Source organism: Oxyura jamaicensis, chromosome 1 (genome assembly GCF_011077185.1).
Source record: "Oxyura jamaicensis isolate SHBP4307 breed ruddy duck chromosome 1, BPBGC_Ojam_1.0, whole genome shotgun sequence".
NCBI lineage: Eukaryota > Metazoa > Chordata > Aves > Anseriformes > Anatidae > Oxyura > Oxyura jamaicensis.
Genome location: NC_048893.1, coordinates 77,536,340 through 77,558,766, shown reverse-complemented (window position 1 = coordinate 77,558,766; position 22,427 = coordinate 77,536,340). Strand labels below are relative to the sequence as shown.

General features: G+C 41.1%; 1 protein-coding gene across 2 annotated transcripts in view; it reads left to right on the top strand.

Moving 5' to 3' along the window:
• The first annotated feature begins 3,881 nt into the window (after window positions 1–3,881).
• The window catches only part of LOC118157568 (potassium voltage-gated channel subfamily A member 5-like), a 31,128-nt gene continuing 12,582 nt past the window's right edge, over window positions 3,882–22,427 (top strand). The window contains exons 1-2 of one of the 2 annotated variants that reach the window (XM_035311976.1): window positions 3,889–4,384; window positions 4,445–7,560. In XM_035311976.1, the coding sequence (XP_035167867.1) occupies window positions 4,121–4,384; window positions 4,445–6,040 (1,860 nt within the window). In that variant the 5' untranslated portion in view covers window positions 3,889–4,120 and the 3' untranslated portion in view covers window positions 6,041–7,560. Of the gene's footprint in view, window positions 7,561–22,427 lie in introns of both variants that reach the window. The other variant, XM_035311969.1, reaches the window with a different exon arrangement.

Genomic DNA, 22,427 nt, shown 5'->3' with positions numbered 1-22,427 from the left:
AACCAAGTGGAGGAGGCTCAGATTTGCTTTAACCCTTTCATTTTCTTCTCAGCTTTGGATGGCTTGCTCACCATATGACATGATGGGAATGTTACTTAGTCAATACACAAAGATAAAAAAAGTGGAGTTGCCCATGTTGTCCCACAAGGTGTATTTGTGGGATCCCTGTCCCCACAAAATGTGTCAAAGCTCACATGCCTAGTTCCACCACCACTGAAGGGCGGGGTTGTGGGCTTATCAAGCCTGTGGAGGCTGGTGGATGTGTATCCACATTTCAGGATTGTATTTTAATTTTTGGGATGCTGCTGCATTACAGCTGCTCTCAGTGATAGAGCTGGCCCAGGAGGTAGTGCTTGTGAAAGGGCAGGATGTCTCCAATGTGTCCCCATCCAAGTATGCCAGAACATGCATAGCACATGTGTGTCTGCATATGGGTAGATGAATGCAGCATCCACAGACTGCCTCCATTTCTGATCTCTCTACTTGTGAAACCCCCACATAGGACAGGTCATTCATTTCTCAGGAAGGCACTATCCTGCAGTGTGGGAGCATCATATTGAACAACAGCTCCCAGAAGCTACTCCTGCTTCATAATAGCATGGGTGCTACTCATCATCCCATGACAGCTTGGGTCAGCCAGCTGCATCTATCTCAGTACCTCAGAGGAGGGAAAGGCCAGAGCTAGCATGAATATACATCATATGCAGACCAAGCTGATGAGGTAAAGAAATTACAGACATCTCATGTGTGGTGCACATGATTAATCAGGTTGGAGCATAGTTATGTGTAATTCAGGTCCCTTGCAGGATGCTGTGCAGGGCAAAATGATAAGGTCCTTCTTTTATCCCCATGGAGACATTGGTAAGGGGGCTGTGGGAATCTCACCTTTAGGGAAAAGACAGAAAATGTCTATATTGGACAGAATTTCTTCTGCAAAGCTTGTGTGTGCTTCTCATAGGAACTAGCTGGTAAAGCAGGGAATCTTGGAAAAATGACAGACTAGCATCACCTCGTTTAAAGGGGATGACAACAAGCATCATGACTGGATTAGGAGAACTGAATGGCAGTGGAACTTCATGAAATGGTAAGTATGGGTGTGGATGTGCTGGAATGTATGGGACTGACTGCACATGTGCATGTGTTTTGGACAATATATATATATATATTTGTTAACTCACCAGTATAGAGAGAAGTAAATTCTTTGTCATATTTTCTCTCAATATTTTTGCTTTCTACTGTTTCGGCTTCTCTTCAAAGAAGTGTTTGTAGTCATTTCATCACACTCAGAAAATTAGGAATGCTTATTTAGCGTTGCCCTTTGAAATTTGCTGCTTGGAGTAGATATTTTTTCCCCTTTAACATCATCCTCCCACTTTCTCTTCACCCTTTCCTCCCCTCTTCCCTTGCACCCACATCTACAGATAGCATCTTAAATTGTCAGAATTGTTAGAGCTGCAAAGAATGTAGATATATTCTACTTAAACTAAACAGAGCAGCTGTGTTTTCCTGCTATATCAATTAGTAAAGTACATTTTATCAGTTTTTCAGTAAGGCTTTCAGTAAGATGGAAGTGACCAAGTCTGTCTTTTCCTTAGCACTTCAGTATAATCCCATCTGCTTTCAAATTCAGGATGTGAACACTGCAACACAACATTGAAAAGGGCTAGAAACTTGGTCTTCAATCAGGGTAGCATAATTCAGCGTAATCTCTCCCAGGCATCATTGAAGTGCAGCACCCTCTTGTTGATGAAGGAGTGGGAGAATGGATACATCAGTCTGAGAAGCAGTAAGAAGCAGCTTTTTTTTTTTTTTTTTTATATATATATATACATATATACATATATATATATATATATATATATATATTTTTTTTTCTGCCCACAGAGTCATCCCTCCTAGGCTGAATTCCCTAAAAGGCTGTCTGACACAGCACTGAAGATACTTACTTAGTAAGGGAATTTTTTAAAGTATCACTAGGTGTGGGAGGTGAAATGTGGGAACACGACTGAGAATGGATGTGGGTTTCTATGAGGGATGCTTGAAAGTGTGGGAGAGGGTTAGCATGCATATGTCCCTCTAGGTGGTTGGTTTGGTTGTGGGAGCCTTCAGACACTGGTCTCAAGCAATGACAGGTCATGTAAACTGAAGGTGGTTGCATGCAAAGGCTAAATATCACACTTGTGTGGTGAGTTCCCTGAAAGGAGGTTTTGCAGGTGGAGAGAGGGCAGGTGTGTATGTTTGAATACATGCAGGAACAACACACTGGATGAAAAACCTATAGAGTTGAGGGAACAAGCACAGGTGCTGTCAAGTCACCTGTTTTTCTTGTGTTATTGCTAATATTACTGTGCAGATGAAAACACAGCCGAGTGTTTGTGGATGCCTGTGATTTGGCCCTGTGATAGAGACATATTCACTGAGAAGAATCCAAAGGTGTTTGCTGTGATGGCCAGGCACTTCAGCTCCTAGGGTGCAATTTACTAATTCCAAGTGGCATTGTCCCTGGCAGATCTAAGTGAACTTGTCTAGGGATGTTTCCTCTTTAAATAAAAGATTAGTCCTGAGGCAAGGTTTGGAGGGGAAATATCTTGCATTAGAGGAGCTGACATTGCTGGAAAAGCAGACTAGTTTCCAGTGTGCAAGACCTTCCTTCAATTATCATCCCTGACATGTAATGATAACAGGTCAGCTGTTATTTGTCAGGGTGCACAGCTGTGCCTGTATTTATTGCAGAGTTTGCCAGTTCCAAAGGGTATTATAATACATTTCAGCAGTCTGATACATTCCTATAAATCAAAGGCCCATTATTTTCAAAGGGCTGCTCTAGAAAACATATCTGTAATTTTGCTTCTAGGAATTACTCATGTTAGGAAAATAGTCCTTTACTTCACCTGCACAATGGCATAATAAGACAGTGATTCTGTGCTCAGATCTCAGAGGTACAGTACAGAACATGACCATGTCATAGACAAATTATCACTTACAATAATCATTCATCCTGGTTTTCTATTTTTGTGTGGTTTCTAATATCTTTGGGCATATTTCATATACAGAGGTAATGGATTAAATTAAATGAAAACCCAGTGATTAATTCCCAGTGAATCTAGCTAAAGTGTTTGATGGATCTATGAGTACTACCACAAGGATTCAATAAAAATGTCTCTGCAGTGATATCTCCTGAAAGCCAAAGTGTTTTTTCACTTAATATTTCCTACACTTGGGAAATTTCCTACTTCTGGGTCAGAAACCCAGAAACTCTAGAGTTTCTGACTATATGACTATACGTATACGTTTTAATCCTACACTATTTGTGTACATATTTAGAATATTTTCCAGTAGACCTTGTGTAGGATGGATAAATTCACGGTTTGGATAGAGAAAATAAGATCTTAGCATTGATTGTATTACAGAACTGTAATTGAAGTTGTCATATCATATAAAGCTGCTTCAATTCATTTTCTCTAACAAAATGTGTGTCTATTGAAATGTATCAGCCTTGGATGTGGGTTTAAGGATGCATCACAGGGAAAGCATGGTCCCAGACTGCAATTACTAACATTGATTTCCACCGGCTTTAGAAACACCCTGGAGCTGCATGGTGAGGGCGAGGGGGAGGCTGGGGAGCAAAGCAAAACAAAGCAGAACATCCCCAATCCCCCTTTTTTTTTTCTCAATGCGCTGGGTGAGCGGCCGGGGGGTGGTGGTGGAGGGGGGGGAGGGGTTGGAGAGGAAGGGGGGGTAAACACACAGGGAATCCCCGGGGCTTTCGGTTATGATTTTCCTGATGGGTGGAGCGGGGTCGGACAGCCGGAGGCCCCCCTGCGCGCAGCCCTTTTGGCAAGTAATCTACGCGTGGGGGTCGCACAGTAAACCCAGCTGCAGGGTCGGGGGATTGCGGGGGCTGCGAGGCGGGGCGGGCCGGGGACGCGGCAGCCCGGGGGATAGACGGGGATGCGCGGAGGAGAAGGGATCCTCGTTGACGTCAGGCGATCGCGGTTATCTCCCCTTCATATCCGGGTCCCCGGGCAGCTCCCCCGGGCCGCTCGTCGCTGAGAGGCGGCGGCCGCCCGGAGGTGGCCGGCGGCGACCGCAGCATGCCCGCCTCCCGCCGCCGCTGCCCATGGAGATCGCGCTGGTGACTCTGGAGAACGGCGGCGCCACGGCTATCGCGGGAGGCGAGGATGTCGCGAACGGCGGCGGTGGCGGCGGCGGTGGCGGCAGCGGCAGCGGCAGCGGGGGGGCTCGACGACGGAGCGACCTGCTCCACATCGCGGGCTCCGCCGCCGCCGCGCCGCGGCTGAGCAACGGCAAGCAGGGTGCACCGCCGGGCCCTCGCAGCGGCAGGGAGGGCAGCCTCAACGGGGAGGCGCCGCCGCTCCAACCGGCCCAACCGGCACCCCAACCGTTACCTCAACCGACGTCCCAACGGGCACCCCAACTGATACCTCAACCAGTGTCCCAACCGGCACCCCAACAAGAGATGGGACCCCCCGAGGAAGGGGGCCACCGGCGGGGCATGGCCATGGCAGTGGCGGGTGAGGAGGAGGAGGAGGCAGCAGCGGTGGCGAGCCAGGGCACCCTGCACCACCAGCGGGTGCTGATCAACATCTCCGGGCTGCGCTTCGAGACCCAGCTGGGCACCCTCAACCAGTTCCCTGACACGCTGCTGGGAGATCCGGATAAGCGCATGCGGTACTTCGACCCACTCCGCAACGAGTACTTCTTCGACCGCAACCGGCCCAGCTTCGATGGGATACTCTACTTCTACCAGTCCGGGGGCAAGCTCCGCCGGCCCGTCAATGTCTCCATTGATGTCTTTGCCGACGAGATCCGTTTCTACCAGCTGGGTGATGAGGCCATGGAGCGCTTCCGGGAGGATGAAGGCTTCATCAAGGAGGAAGAGAAGCCCCTGCCTCGCAATGAGTTCCAGCGCCAGGTCTGGCTCATCTTTGAGTACCCCGAAAGCTCCAGCTCGGCCCGGGCCATCGCCATCGTCTCTGTGCTGGTGATCCTCATCTCCATCATCACATTCTGCCTGGAGACGCTGCCTGAATTCAGGGATGAGAGGGAGATGCCTGTGCCCTTGCCCCCACAAAGCGGAGGTTTGAATGGCACAACTGGGGACCCTCTACCCATGCAGCCACCCAGCAGCCTCTCAGACCCCTTCTTCATCATTGAGACCACCTGCGTGATCTGGTTCACCTTTGAGCTCCTCGTACGCTTCTTTGCCTGCCCCAGCAAACCCGAGTTTTCCCGCAACATCATGAACATCATCGACATCGTGGCCATCATCCCCTACTTCATCACCCTGGGCACAGAGCTGGCCCATGAGCAGCAGCAGCCTGGGGCTAACAGTGGCAATGGGGGTGGGGGCCAGCAGCAAGCCATGTCCTTGGCCATCCTCAGAGTCATCCGCCTGGTCAGGGTCTTCAGGATCTTCAAGCTCTCCAGGCACTCCAAGGGGCTGCAGATCTTGGGACAGACTTTGAAAGCCAGTATGAGAGAGCTTGGACTCCTCATCTTCTTCCTCTTCATTGGGGTGATCCTCTTCTCCAGTGCTGTCTATTTTGCTGAGGCTGATGACCCTGAGTCTCATTTCTCCAGCATACCTGATGCTTTCTGGTGGGCTGTGGTGACCATGACCACTGTTGGCTATGGGGATATGCGACCTGTCACTGTGGGGGGAAAGATTGTGGGCTCCTTGTGTGCCATTGCTGGTGTGCTCACCATTGCCCTGCCTGTCCCTGTCATTGTATCCAACTTCAACTACTTCTACCACCGAGAGACTGATCATGAAGAGCAAGCTATTCTCAAAGAAGAGCACAGTAGTGCTCAGGACAGCACAACAGGGGGAGATGCAAAGAGAAGATTCAGTAAAAACTCTCTGAACAAATCTGCTGTGCACTTGGAAAACAGTGAGGGGTTCAACAATGGCACCAGCTCTTTAGAGAAAACCAATATCAAAGCTAAAAGTAATGTAGATCTCAGAAAATCCCTCTATGCTCTCTGTATGGACACCAATAGGGAAACAGATCTGTAAGGAAAAGAGAAAAATAGAGCTTAGAGATGAACAAGGATTTACTGCTGTTGGAAACTTACTACTATTCCTATTATTTTCATACCATTTTTTTTTTTTTTAAATCAGGCTATATTTTATAAATTGATCACTGTCCTGAGCAGTCCTGCAGGAATACATGTTTTTATGTTCTTTTTCCATGACACAAAGGGTCACCTATTTTTAAAATAGACTAAGAATAAGCTATGCTCCATGATGCAGGAGCTGGTAAATTATGAAAGTGCAAAATCTAATTTGTAGAAACTTATTTTAGCAAATAGTGTTTTGGTTTTAAATGGGTCATTTGTAAGCAATTCAGTAGCTCCAAGTTTAGTATTAAAGATTTGGGGGATGTGTGTGTGGAGAATGAATGGATTTTGGGGTGGGGGGAAGGATGAAGGTTTTTTTGTACTGTAGTTTCAAACTGAAATTATTCCAATATATTTTATATCTGTATATCTGTATTTATGGGGGAAAAGGGTTTTCTTATTCCTGTGAAATACAACTTCATTAAAGCACTAGGGACATTAGCAGATCAGCACTTTCAGAGTTTTCCACTTGTGATCAGTACAGATCTGTTTGTCTAGTATGTGAAGTGAATTTGGTGCTCTTAACCCAATAGCAGAAAATTGTTATTGTTAATGATATATTAGTTTCTTGTGAGCCTTAAATTATTAAATATTGTAGATATACTTCTTTATAAATAATTTTATTAATTACCTTACTGTTTCAGAATTTCTAAATATTAGGTCCTATGCTTTCTGTCCTCTCAAAAAAACAGAAAAAAAAAGTATGTGCAGCTTTATTATTATTATTATTATTTAGTTTTACCGTTTTATACTTTCATTATCTTTCTGAGACCAAAAGGAAAGTAATACTGTCTGCTGTTACTAGATTTGATCCAAGTGCACAACAGATCAAAAACAGTAGGGAGTGGATAGTTGTAACATGAAGGTAGAATATGAGTGCAGTATCTGCAAAACTACTTCTTTATTCTACACTCCAGCTTGCTTTGGCACATGTATGAGTAACCTTGATGTATCCATACTATTTGTGTACATAGTTCACTGTTTTTAATTTTCATAGACTGGAAATGGATGACACTTAAAGAATCTAATATGTCTTGCCACACTACTGAAATAACCATTGCATGGCATATACCTTGGATGCAGATGGAAAGCATCACCTTTCACCAAAACACATCCTTGTTTTCCTTTATTTCCAAACAAAACATTTTCAATACTGTGGATATTGCAGTTAAGATGTTGTTGAAAGATCAATGAGAAATTATCTTCATCCTGATAACACAGCACTGTACAACTTACTAGTGAAGACTGACACAAAGTTGCTTCTTTAAATCAAGGTGCTGTGTTACTATTTTCCTTGCAATGGACATATATTTCTCTCAGTCTCCTGTGATACTGCTGAAGGATATTTCATGCCTTTATCAAGTACAGTGATACTGGAAGACTAGCAGAAAGGGGTCTTGATTGTCAACATTCAAGGTTTGTTTTTATCATTTTTTTTTTCTATCACTTAAGTAAATATTAAGTTGGGATTGTGGTTTATGTAAGTACCACAGATATATGAACTGCAGTAAATTTAAATCAGCCTTGCTAAACAGTGCTTTAACATTTTCAACCCAGACATAAATTGTGCTTACTTGTCCCTTACCATGCCCATTTAATAATAATAACCAAATGAATGACATTTTGCTTCCTATTCAGTAAAAGTCATGATGAGTGCCAAGCTAGTAGAATTTTTCATGTTTAGTGTGAAGAACTGTTACATAAATCTCAGTCCCAAACCAAAATATGGGGAGGGGGAAGGGAAATGGGGAGGAGGTTGAATCTGAAAACAGAGAACTTTCTCTTTCACATTAATTGTAGGTGTTGGTTTCTTAGGTGTTTTGCTTGTTTATTTAGATGGACAATGAAGTAATGTTCTGAGAAGCTATCTGCACTAGACTAACAAAGTGCTCAGTCCAGGTGTGTTCTAGATTTGGGTAGCTCTGTGCTTTAGTGAGGGTTTTTTTTTTTTTACATCAATGTGAGGTGCAGAATTAGCCCTTTGATGAGGTTGAATCTAGAATGGAACAAAGAAATTGTATAATTGTCTGTTGCAATTGCTACGATCTAGATCGTTGATGGACTTAGAGTGAAGCTTTTTCATTCAGGGAAGTATTTTGATTGACTTTCAGTGATTAAATCCATCTAACTCACCCGAATAAGTACCAAACATTTAATTGAGTTTTGCAGGATCACATTTTGGTGGTGTCTTTCCCGACGACTACCCTCACTTTCCTGACCACTTTCTTCTTCTATAGTTAGCTCTTCCAGTCTCATGCTGTGGTGAATTAGACTGTCAGCTTGCCAGAGCAGGGACTTTGTGTACATACAGTCCCTTGTTTAACAGTGGAACCCTGCTTGTGGCTAAAGCTTTTGGATATTAATAATCTGAAAGTGGTATGTAACAGAAATTATCACCATTAGTGGAGAAACACTGGTGTAAAAGTGATGTAGGTGAAAGCAGATCAGGGCTATGGGTACTGAGTCTTAAAAAGCTCATTGCTAACAGAAAGGGAAAGCCTGGCCTCCCTCCTTCCTTGTCACTTTTCTTTCTCCCATTTTGTGCCCTTTTTTTTTTGCTCACCATGAACTGGTTCTGTCCTTGTGCAAGTACACATGCAAGTGATGCCTCCTATTCCAGGAGCTCTTGAGCTCGCTGTTCTGGCAGAAAATCCAGTGCAGTAACAACAGCACCAAAGTAGATAGTTTTCTGTTAAATTATTAATCTGGAAAGCAAGTGAATGCCAAAGCCAGTGCAAGGAAGGAGTGGAAATCTCAATGGTTCAGAGAAGTGAGCAAGCAGGGAGGAGTGAAATCCTCACCCTTCAGTGGCATTGAACTCTTACATTGTAACGACTTCTTCTTGAACCTCAATTAGTGTTTGGAGAGATATCACAGGACTTGGTCTTGCAAGATGCTGGGAACCTTTAACTTCCCTCTGGAGCCAGTATGCTCTGGATTGCTGCTATAACTTAGCGTAGAATTTGTCCGAATCAAGATCAAGCTCTGTGAGAGCAAAAAACCCTGATTTTTTCCACAAGGTTGGATGCTGGCTTGTCAAATCATTCTTCAACCTTCAGTTTGGACATACTTTGTTTTTCCATAATAAAACAATGGAACTTTCCAACAACAACAAAAATATATTCTCAAAATATAGTTGAAAATATTATTGTGGCTTAGCTTTCTAAATAGTTGTTAAGTGCAGTCTGAACTCAGCTTTGACACCTTTACAAGGATGTATAATTTCTGTTGGCTTATATGACAGTAAAGGATATGCTTTCTAAAGAGAGAGGTTGCTGCTAGGCACTGAGTAATACAACCAGAAACATGGTTAGAGTACAGTTCAGAAAAGCGTTTACTATGGGCTCAGCTTTAAGTACATATTTAAGTGAAACGTTAATAAGAAATTATTTTGGTTGCACTGATCTTGGAGATTGTTACTCAAAGATGACCTACATACCTTGCTGAAACCTTAGGGCCATTAGTTTCTGTTGGACTTCAGTGCAAATATTTAGGTACCTGATATAGTTTGTGAGCCTGAAAACAAGTGGTACTGAAGGACCTTGAATCAGAACACCAGATTCTTACTGCAAAATGAATGCCTGTCCCTGCAGCCGCTATTCATCAGAGCAGTATTCTTGACATGATCAGTTGCAAACCGAGTCTCAGGACTGCTTTCATGAAGAATTACCACTTTGGCTTGGATAAGATTGTGATTGCATTTTCCAGCAGCAAAACCTGCACTCACTCTAGTTAATTTTGTTGTCCACATCCTTCACTGAGTTCAGTAGGCACCATGTATCTGTCTGTGTCTGGGATACAAACAGTGCAGAAGCCTTGTAACATGTTGATGCAAACTGATGATGCAAAAGAAAATGAGAGGAAAAAGAGAACCAAATCTGAGAAAGCTCATATAAACGTGAAAGAAGGAAGTGGCAGTGCATGCCAACTCTAGGCACATTTCAAGAAGGAAATCTGTCAAACCATTACTGGTTTTATGTTAAACGTTAATCATTGTAAACGTTAAAAATAAATATATAAAAGGGAAAAAACACATTTTTGTAAACCTTTGTCTTGGAGCTATGTCACAAAAAGTTCCTAATGCCACCCATGTCTGTATGCCATAGCTATTAAGGGCTTTTCATCTTGAGCAGGACAATATGCACTGAAATGCATTACCCTTCCATTTTAGGGATGCTGAACTGAATATTATTTTGGGTCACCATTAACATGAGTTTAGGTTGCTCAGCATGGCTCCAAGGGGAGTCTATATTCCCATTTTACTTTTCCATCATTCTGAAAATGATAAAACAGCAACTGTTATTTAACATTATTAATCTCCCAGGGCTTTATGAACAATAGTACAATTATTTTATACATACAAACAGAGTAAGAGAAAAAGCTGTGGAAGGGAAGACCAGGCTTTTCATAGGGGGAGAGGGCTAGGAGAGGCACAAATATAAGTGGGCTTGGCTGGACTGGGTCATCTGAAACATGAGATCACCAAAAGCAGTGAGGGAGGGAAGGAAGAAAGGAGAGAGATTCACTCTGTGGTCCCCTTTCTGCTTTCCTGCATGGCTTCTGCTGACTCTACAGTCAAGAACTGGATGCCAGCATCTGTGCACTGAGACCCATCTGGAGGGGTCATGATGCAGCATGAACAAATCCCTCTTTCATTTTTATTTGGGCTATATAAAGAGAAAATTGCACTTCTGCTGACTGTTCCTCAGCTTCTCCTGTTGCAAACACCGCTCTCTGAGTCTGTTCTGCAGTGGTGGTAGCGGTGATGAGGGCTGTCGAGTCACAGCACATTGAGCACTCTCAGAAGTAGTTTTGCTTCTCCTTGTGCTACCATCCACTTCAGATTAAGTATCAAAGGAAATACTAGTGCACTTTCTCTCACAGAAAATATATAAGTAAAAGGCCTTTGTCTTCTGAAACATGGCAGAGAAACTAGTTCTGAGGTAGAACAGGGAGACAATTTAGTGGTGTGCAACAGTAGACCTAATTGAAGACTTTGTCCTTGCAACTTGCCCAGTATAGGGTCAGTATGTGGTATGGTGGTCAGCATGTTGGAAAGATTTCACTAGTAATGAGATAGATCCTGTTCAGGGTAGAGGAGCAACAAGAAAACTGTGAGATAACACTTGAACAGAATATTCCTGCTTTTAGTGCAGCTGTCATTGTGTGACCATCAACTTCACTAACCTCCTTTGGTAAACTAACTTAGTTAAATTTTAAAAATGAAATAGAAAAGATCCTTATAATATTACAGCCATCAAAATCATTCTTCCAAAGTCATTCAACCAAGACTGTTTTGTGTATTTGTAGATTTTCTAATTTTTTCTTTCACTGCCTTGTTGTACACATGAACAACTCTTCAGTTCTCTGTGTCACCTTACTAGATTTCTGTTTGTAGTAGCCTATGGGCCACTCTCCTTTGAACTTATAACTCAAGTGGTCTCTGTAAAGTAATCGCATCTTTTTGCCAATATGGTAAATCCAAAACAGTAATGAGTTGCCCATTCTGCATTCTAAAATCCCATTCCTAGGGCACGCTCAGTAATTACTCTAAGTTTGGACTAGCTTTGAATACCCATCTTCAGGGCTTTCTTTAGAAATTTTGTGCTAAGGACATATACCTGAATTTTGTTTTCATTTATGCCTGGGTGAACCCATTGGGGGGGGGGGGGGGGGGGCGGGCGCCCGGCCCGAAAAAAAAAAAAAAAAAAAAGTGGATCTGATCAGGAAGAGATAGATGCAACATCCTTTGTTTTCAGTAATTTTCTCCTTATTTGACATGAAAATAAGGTTACCTTTTCCAGTGGAACAATGTTACTTTGACTTTTCATTGAGGTAACATGATTTCTGAAAATGGCTTTGTCTAACACTAAAATTAATAACCTTCCTAGCTGGCAACAGAGCATTACAGCATGGGCTTCCCAGCACAGGAAGCCTGTATGATTACTGCAGAATTAATTATCCAGATAGAATTTAGAAATTACTAAAAATAATCTGTAAAGTGTTGTCTGTATTAGTAATTCAGTCAAGTTGGTTGTCATCAGGAGGATGTTTCCAAAGAAATCACTGCAGGTAGTAACACTTCTCTGACATGCTGGAGAGAGAAGTGAATGATCTAATTTCTGTTTCAACTACAATATGCCACAAATAGTGTCATTTCCTATTTTGTGGGAAGCAGCCTTTAAGCAGCCAGAGATAACTGCCTTTCTTTCATGTTTGGTGTTGTTTTCTCCTCTATAATTTATGTCTCCCACTGCAATCCTTCTCACATGAGTAATGACTGAGGCTGAGGGTTCCCCAGTTTTCACAGGTATTAACTGAGAAAACCAAGATCCAAGATGAAGAGTTGCTTCTACAAATAGAAGTGATTGTGTTTTTGCCTTCTATTGATCCTTCACTCTTCCAAATTTGATTATTCCATTTCTCAGATTACCCTGGCCTTTTCCCTTTGGATTAATACCTCACTGTGCATTCTTACCTTCACTTTTGTCACAGTCCATTTGATAGTGATAGCTGTCATTACTGGAAAGCAGTAACTGGCAGAGCTGTCCTGCTGCTGTGCATAGTAGTTGTGATTACTGCTGGTGATTCCACAGCTGCATCCCTTCAGTTTGAGATGAACACGTTGCTAGAGTTAGTTGTGTTTGAAGCTGACATGGGAAAACATGTTACTAGAGAAGCCACCTTTGATGGAAATCAATAACAATACTCCTCAGAAGTATTCCATCCTCCTCAAATTTAACAAGGAAGCCAATTTGAAGATAAAAGTTGACATATGCAGTCTCTTCTGTTAGATCATGGCCTCAACCAAGTCCAGGTAGCAGAGGCTGTATGGTCTGTGTCATGTAGGAGGAGAGTAAAATGAAGCCTTGCAGCTCTGCTAATATGAATACAATTGCATAGTAAAAACTCAGATCCAGTATTGTAGTTTGTGTGAAGATACTGGAGGAAGAAGTACAATTTAAAAATACTAGATTAATAGCACCTGTCTAAAGGTCTGAGGTGTATACAGGGAACAGAGGTCAGTAGGCTGAAATTCCTTCGCTGTGTGGTAGCACTTCACTGGTGGTGTCCTGGTACTTGGTAGCTCCCTGGAAATACATGCCAGGGTTTTCTTTGCTCCCTCCAGAGTTGACAGGGATTAGTTTAGATTCTGACACAGATTAGATACTCCATACTGAATTCTCTCAAGGAAGTTCAACATAGTTAAATATCTTCTAGCTCTTCTCCTTCTCTCTTCTCTCTGTTTAGTTGTAAATAGAAATACATACAACTGGGGGGAGTGGGGGAGTGGGAAGCTGAACGTGATTTGAATTATTTAAGCAGTGTAGCCTTAGAATTTCTTTTCTGTTTAAAATTATTTGAAAATCTGAGGGGGTGTAATTGAGGGAATGGTGTAGTGTTAATTTTTAGAGCAAATTTTATGAGTTCCTTAGTTCAGGAAGCACTGTTAATTTTCAGGGCAATGCTGCCTTATTTAAGGACAAGAAAGGTTATTGTGGTAGTACTACGGTAATATAAAATAATAAATAATAAAAATAATGCCACGTTGGTATTATTTTATTATTGCACAATTAATTCTCAGAATGTTCTAATTAGGAAATATTATCTTTAACATGCTTGGAAATTCTGGCCATGAAAGAGAATTGATGCTAATAAATGATTGGTCTGAAGGGTGACAACAGTTCTGAGAAGTAGTATCTACCAGTTAAAGTTTACCCACCATGTTTTGAAGGAATTAAATTCCTTAAGCCAAACAAGAAACACAGGGAAGAGAAGGAATCTATAGCAGGGATATCAGTATGTTTGCCTAAGAAAGGGATGATGGCTATCAGAGGTGCTTCTGGATTACAGCTATTGGGCAAAATACCTACACAGTATCTCATTGGATCATGTTTTAAAAGTCTACTCAGTGTGTTGAAAGAAAGGATGCAGGTACCTCTACTTATAGGGATGTCAAACTGTGAATCCTGTGAATCCAAAGCAGATACTGGCATCTTGTTGGGGGCCTCAGGGAGTAAATCCCAGAAAACATCAAAATTTCAGTCAGATTCCCAGGGCCCATGTTTCCCACACAGTATCTCTAAATGACCTTATGTGAAGATACTGAGTATAGTGGCTCTCATGTCAGTGTGTAGAATGTTTAGAGAAGCCTTGAACCTCTCAGTGTAGTAGTCAAGGCATTTCTGTCTAGATTCCTCTGGAGCTGAGAAGAGCACTGTTTGATTCTTTAGTGGTCCTGTCCCCATGACATGAAGCACAAAAGAGCACTATCAGGTACACACAGGTTACTGAGGTACAGTGCTTGGAACAGGTAAACTACTGACAAGGTGCTAATTAATATTACAGAATGGGGAAAAGTTACTTATAAGAAGCTAGGATTTTTATTTTTATTTTTATTTTTTACCTTTCTCTGATAATTAATACTGCTGTCTGATGCAGAATTTGCTTGACTGCATAAAAGAATGCTCACAAGCTTGTCCTGGTTGGGCTTGGTGTGTTGTTTTTGTTGTTGTTGTTGTTGTTGTTTTGTTTTTCATCTCAAAAATTTCAGCGTGATATTCTAAAATGAAACAATTTTAAACAGATGCTAGGAGAATACCAAGAGATGTAAGAGCAATCTCAGTGATGAATACTGATAAAAGAACAGAGGCTGAGGAGTGTAGTATTTTTGAGCATGAGAGGGAAAACACTCTGGCTGGCTTTGAAACACTGTGCCTTTCAAAATGTAATTTGCACTGCTTCCTGCTAGTGGAAAATGGGGTAGATTCTTTTTAGTAAGGAAGCTGGATATTCCACTGAGGAGGAAATATGATTTCTTATAGACATCCTGACTGCATCTATATTAGAAAATGAAATGCACCCAGGACCATTCTCTGTCACTGAGGCCAAGTGGCATGTAGCAGCCTGTGCTCTTTCCCTCCATAACAAGGTGACCAGAGACAGATTGCCTAATGAGTTCAGTTCCTGACCTGTGCTAATTCCCAGGTTGTGCCTAGATAGTATTTGGAAGAGAACTTTTTTTTTTTTGTACAGACTTGCCAGTGTGACCAGAAGCTTTTAACAGCATAGGTGATTGGGATTAATTGCCCAGGAACATTGCCTCACTGTTTAATTGACAAGTGCAGTTTGTCAGTTAAATAGCTTCTGTTTCACACTTAGGGCTGAGAAGTACACTCCACTTTGATACTGCATGGTATCGTGCCTTCAGAAAATTTCTTGGAGTATCTTGAAAGCTTTACATATTCAGCCTGTTGGTAATATCTAACCTTAAACCATAGTCATAGTCTATTCACTGATCAGAATTATTCCTGCAGAGTTCTGTTCACATCTAATTCTGCTTCCACCTGAACTTGTGTATAAGCAAATATACTAAAAGTCACTACAAAAATCCCCCACTTTTCTAAGTGCAAATGGAGAGCACATGAATCTGACAGTAAGAGCAGGATACTGTTGCTTTCTTTTTTGTGTGACTGACTTTTCTGTTTGCACCATCCTGCTGTTAGCTATCCATTGTGTGTCAGTCACTGCACCTTGTAATTCTGCTTAGGAACTGTAGTACAATCAAGACCCTGGTGGCCAAGAATATTACCTGTTCTTGTTATCTGGCAAACTGCATTGGAAAATAATAGAAAATTTTAAAAATGAGGAAAGGGGTGGGGAGACACTTTTAGCTACATGCAAAGAAATGCAGGCAGCATGAGACCTACAGAGATCTCATTGAAGCCAATCTCCTTCCCAACAAAATGGTCAGGCTCACCTAAGTGATCTGCAGATATTTGCCTAGCTTGTTCCTGAAGATCCTTCTGTGCTGGTCCACTCTGTTTACATTGTGGATTAAGTTTATATTCCTTTTCATATATGCTAAAAAGTTAAATTTGGTCCTAAATTTATTGCAGACTGAGAGGGGATTAGTGATAGGTCAAAATACATAAGTACTTTCTGACCATTGTTAGCTTTCAAAGGTCTCTGACTTCTCTAAATCCATGTGAGATAGACTCAGAAAAAATGTGCATGCAGGAAAGGACTGGTCTGAAAACATTGCTAAGCTTTTCTTACAAAGCATTAGGATTTTGCATGTAATACTGAAAGCAAAACTATTACAAACACATGTAACTGTTACTGCTTCCAGTACTGCAAAAAAATTGAACATCCAGCACAGGGATAGAGTGAACCACCACTAGAATTCTTCTGTAGCTTCAGGGAGAATCTGTGTGTAAGCATTTGCTCTGTTGGGGTCCCTAGGGACTGGAACATTAGTTACATTCAGTCAGATTGAGAAGTAAGTGTGATGTCTAGAAGTAAACTTCAACCTCAGATCTTTTCTGATGTGGTAATTTGTAGACCATGACAGCAATAACTGCAATAATTTAACATGTTAATGACCTCAGCCGTCCCAACAAATGGGTAAGAAACAAGTCACTCTGAATGAAGTCCTAAGGGTAGGTAAATGTATCAATGGGTTTTCATTTTTTTCGTGTTTGTAGCAGAATAACTTATGATCTTCCACTGAACATAGTCTTTCTTCTAATGACTCAGTTTTGTCCTTTGTCTCTGTTTTCTGACAGAGTTTGTCATCTTTCTAGAAGGATTGGCAGGACAAGATTTCTGAGTACTGGAGACCTGTCCAATGATGACAATTTAAGCAAATATTCTGAAGAATTTCTGCTGTGGAGGGGGGTTTACTCCAGCAAATGAGTGGACAGGCTTAGTGTGGGGTTTATGTCTTATGCAACCATGAGAACTTGAGATCTGGAATGCTTAGATCCACTACCTGGAAAGTTTCATTAAACTTCCCAGGGCATCAGTCTTAAAGGTCAGTTTCAGTAATGAATAATCATATTTAGGAATTATTCAATACCTAGAGACAGAACACATACTTAAAATGGACATTAAAAAACAACAACAACAAAACAAGAAGTCAAAAGTATAATTAAAACTAAACATACCTTAGAGTTAAGTGACCAAAATCATTATGGGAGCTGGAAAGGGGAAGGGGCTTTTCTAATAATTAACCTTGGAGAGAGAAGTTGTGATGTCATTATTGCAGTGTTCATGGGCAGAGTGATATATATTTAAAATATTTCAGGATTACATCCGGCTCTCTGATCACTCTGTAACGGTGAATTAGCCCTACTGAAATCAACTTTTGTTCTGTTCCAGGAGTCCTACTCAGATAGGCTTGAGGTCTGCAGTCATATCCTTTTTCCCTTGATTTTTGACAGACCAGACAAAGTAAAGAGCTCTTTTACAGTGATAGCATGCTGAGAACATGTGCTGTGGGGAGAAGAAAACGTGAGATAGAATACTGATTATTGTATTAGCTTGCAAATAGCAGTGTAGCACATCTTGCTCATCTATATGTATTTCCCAGCAGGTAATGTTGGGAAAGTGTGTGAAGGGTCCACATTTGGAAGAAACAGTAATGGGAGACTGATGTCTGTAGGAAAATGCTCATGCTTGTTCCCTGGGGAAGCTCTCCCACAGTTAGATGTAGTGTTATCTAGCCGTCTGGTTTTAATTACAGGACTGCAAAGAGAGCATGGCTCTTAAAACTCTGCCTGGGATTTTTATTTATTTATTTATTTATTTTCTGCTGTTGGGTAATTAACCCAAGCACTCAGGAATCAGTCTTTAATTTCATATACCATCCACTCTTTATCCCTGAAATCCATACTGCTTCTTTATCTTATTTTCTAATTGAATTGTAATGGGAGTAAATGCACATTGTAAAATTTCCTCCTGTTATTTACATAGAACTCAGAGACAGGAGCCAGTGTAACATACTTTGAATTAGTTTTCCTTTTAAGAAGGGGTTTTCATTTTAGATTTTTTTTTTTTTTTTTTTTTTCCCCCTTGGGCTAATGCACATGTGATGTCAGGCTTCCCAGATGAGAATGGTTAGACTGGCGCTGACATTTTTAGAAATATGTGCAAATGGAAAAATATCCTGGGAGTCCTGCCAATGGCTGATTCTGTAAAGTTTTAGAGTCCCTGTTGAACAGGGAACATGAGCCAGGTACCTTTACAGAAAAAAAGTCTTACTCATGAATTACCTACTCGGGTGTGTACAATGAGTGCCTTCTCAATTTAAGAAAAGAGCAGAAGGGAATTCCAGAAGATTCTGATTCTGTTAGGAGATACTTATTCTCCTTTCAGACCAAATGATAAACAGTCGATTTAGCATCTTTCTCAAAGGAAGGCACAACTACAGCAAAAGATCCTGGAAATAATTAATTAAATAAATAAATAAATAAATAAATTCCACACAGATTTTCCAAGGTTTAACATGCAAAGATAACAAAAAAAGTGGTTCAGACAAATCTCCTTCCTGATCCATGGCTGTTCCTTCTAGTTTGGTGCTGATGTGACTGGGACGAAATAGTGTACAGTTGAGCTGATTTGCAGTGAATCCAGCCTTTTCATTTCACAGTGAGATGGCAGAATTTGGAGGATGAGTGCAGTTGATTAGTAGTGCTATGAATGTGAATTTTCATAGACTTTTCAGCATTCTCATTTTAACTGTTCTCAACAGAGCAAATGTCTCATTAACAAATAGTAGTGTTTCACAGAGTGCAGGTCAAATGCTGCTCTTTACTTAAGGAGAAGCAGACCACCCTAAGTGAACAAGGGATTGTACATGGGTTAAACCAGCATGGAACATACCCTAAGGGTACAGTATCAGTGCCTGCTGAGAGCAGATTGGCTATGTCTATATCCAGGGCTGCAGGCGACTCCCGCTGTGTTGCTGGCTCTGTTGAGTTTGGATCTCAGTAGGAGCCTGGGGCCAGGAGCTGGTGCTTTTCACTGAGGCAAAGTAGTGCTCAGTGAGTGTCAGGACCTCAGCTCCAGCTGAGCTCAGTGCTTAACCCAGTCTGCTGACTGGCTGTGTCTTGCCTCTGCGAGAAGCAGAATCTGCTGAATTGTCCCATGGGTCAGTGCTCAACAGGATCAGCGGCTCATCTTGCGCTCTGCTTGGCATATTCCGTGCAGCTGGCTCTCTCCTCTCCCCTGATGAGTGGTAGCATGCTTGTTTGCAGCATGCACCATTTTTTTCCCAGCATGAGAACATTTTGCAGAGCCAGCAGTCTCCAGAGCCCAGAATGCTCAGTCTCGTCATCTCTCTCCTGTTTACCTTATGTTATATTCACATGTTGACAAGGCCAAGTGGATATGGGCATGTCTGGTGCTGCACATATCAGCCCATGTGTTGTGGAGTGCATATTCTGTCCTTGGCAGGACTCCTGGGGCTGGCTTTATGTTGTGGATGGCTCCCCACACGGACACTGTGGCTTATTGGTGGTCTGAGCAAAAAGTTTAGGTACAGCTATTTTGACATGTGATAGGACTTCTCTGCAACTGCTGTGTGAAATACCACAGAAATAGAGTATATCAGCTTAACAGAAGACAGCATATTGAACTGAGCTGGATCCATTCTGATTCATTCTATAAAAGGATTTGATTGTTTCCAAGGGTAGCAGAGTTTTTTTAGTCACTTTTTTTTTTTTTTTTTTTTTTTTTTTAGTGGTAGTAGTAGTAGTTTTTAAATGTCTTGGCTGTTTTAAAGAAAATTTGGCAGGACACTAGCCTTAAAGAAAAAAAATATTTTAAAACTTTTGTAAAGGTAGCTAAGTGCACAAAGAAAAGATAACCAAATGAATACTGCTCTTCTTAGGGGAAAGTTATTGCATTAGCTTTCCTAAAATCTTACTCTATCAATACAGGAAGGACATAGTGAATGAAATACCCTATCTGAAAATGTATTCACAGACTTCTCTGAAGTGTAGTAAATACTGATTAGCTGTAATTTATAGAATTACAGCAAGAATCAGAGTTGTGCTTAGTAATATGGTAAATAAGAGCATATTTAGATAGAAACCTTCCATTCCTCTAACAGTACATTCAGAACAATCTTCAGACTTCTAACTTCTCCTGAAGTCTGTTGTAGCTGAGAGACAGAGACAGGCAGATAGAGACCAAGAGACCCCTCTTGATTTCAGTGAGTTTGGGGCCAGGTTTGTCATGGTCTGTCTCATGCCATCCTGGTGTTTTACAAGTTGAGGAAAAAAAATCTTGAAACCAAAACTCTTATTCTTTTCTGCTGCATTGAAGTGGATTGTTTGGAGGGTTAGGAGGAATGGAAGAAAGAGTTTACAAGAAAACTGTCTCTTTAGTATTAGACTTTAAATAGGCTGAGTTTAAATAGATTAGTTTGCATGCCCCATAGCATCCATGCACAGCAGTAGTGCTAGCTGCATCTTCTTTATTTCCCAGAACTGAATAACTGCTCATCCTATTTCCTTTAGTAAGAATAAAGTACTATGCAGAGAGTTTGTTGATTCCTCCCTACTTACCAACCAACTATCCATACACATTACTACCACTGGTGGAATTTTCTTTATGGGATAGGACTTTATGGCCTGCTTTGAGAATAGATGGTTAGAAAAGTAAGAAATATTACTGTTCTATGTTTAAAATAGGACCTGAAAAGCATAACTGGGCCCTGAACTACTTTCCCAAGATAGCATAGTGCCAGGGTGCAGGACAGAGAATGTATTTCCTGAATGGGAAACTAATACCTTATAAGGACCACGTGGTTGCATTTTCTGCCAACATGTCTTACAGCCATAAACTCAAATGAAAGTGTTAAGTACACCTGGCCAGAATTACTGTCAATTTAGTGACATCTAGTAGGATAGTTGTTATATGCACTTTGCTGTAGAATCTACAAATTTGTTTATCACTCTAATCACTAGGCTTTACCCTTCTGCTCTTGTCTGTTGTGATCTGTTTTATTTACATTCATGTACTGTGTTCATCACTGATTCTGCATTCACCACCTCCAACAATGCTGTAAGAAATGTAGCTAACAGCCTTGGTGTATTGGTTCTCTCATCCTCTCCTTGTGAGAGCTGTAAGAAGTGAAGCAACTGGGGATTTTAAAATGGAAATATAGAAACACATGTATTAACAGTATGTGATTTCTAAGAAGGCAGGGCAGAAAGGACATCTTGAAGTTTATTTCTTATCATTCAGTCTTTGGCTCAGTCCAGAAAGTGTTATTTCCTGTTCCTTTTTGGTAAGAGGTTTTGCTTGAGGAAAAGGTTCAGTCATTGTAACTACCCATTCAGAGTTCTTAGCTATTTTTTATTTTCTTTTAATATCTTGGGTTAATATTATGGATCTTCCCAAAGTCAGGGCACTTAAACTTCATCAGTTCACATATGGAAAATCTGTGGGGGAATTAAAATGTGTTTGATCTGTTGCCATCGCTAAGAAAGACTACAGCATTTTGTCATCATCGTAGTGATGGATTTCTTGTGATATCTGTTAAAAAACACTGATAAAATGCTCACCTGATCAGACACTAGCAACATTTTTAACTTTTTACTATGCAAAAATGCAGTATCTGTAACAATGCAAAAGTAGACAGGAAGAGCCCTACATTTGAAATCTGTTTTTATAAATTAAGCTTATGATTCTGTGAAGTCTGACTCATAGTTGTCAAATCCTCAGCCTGTTCCATTTTGAGAAAAAACAGCCTGTTGTGAATGATAATAAATGCTGCAGAAAGGCTGCAGAAGAGGGGCATAGGCACACAGAACCTGACTTTTTATCCAGAAAGTACTTCCAACTTCTAGAAAAATCTTCAGCAAAAAACTTGTGAATTATTTTGTTTCCCTTTATATTCTTGCACCATTGGAAAATAAACATAACAATCTGCTGCAATACAAATAGAACATAATCTGCCATTTTCTCTTGGCCATTTACTCTTTACCATTTTGAAAGTCTGCTAGAATAGTCAAAGAATGGCATGCAGGCGGTTTGCAAAATTATTTTGCATGAGGGGATTTCAAAAAGCTTCCCCAAAAGCTACCTACGAGTTCTTAACTCACATTTGGGGACTATCTGCCTAGTAGCTTTTCAAAATAATTCTATAAGCACACAGGCTAAAAACAAGCAATATCTTACAAAAGCATCTTTTACAGAAAAAAAAAAAAAGAAAAGAAAAAGAAGAAAAAAATACAAAAAAGAGAGAGAGAAAGACAGAGAGAAAGAGAGAAGGAGAGAAGGAAAGAGAGAGAGAGAAGGAAAGAAGGAAAGAAAGAAGGAAAGAAAGAAGGAAAGGGAAAGGAAAGGAAAGGAAAGGAAAGGAAAGGAAAGGAAAGGAAAGGAAAGGAAAGGAAAGGAAAGGAAAGGAAAGGAAAGGAAAGGAAAGGAAAGGAAAGGAAAGGAAAGGAAAGGAAAGGAAAGGAAAGGAAAGGAAAGGAAAGGAAAGGAAA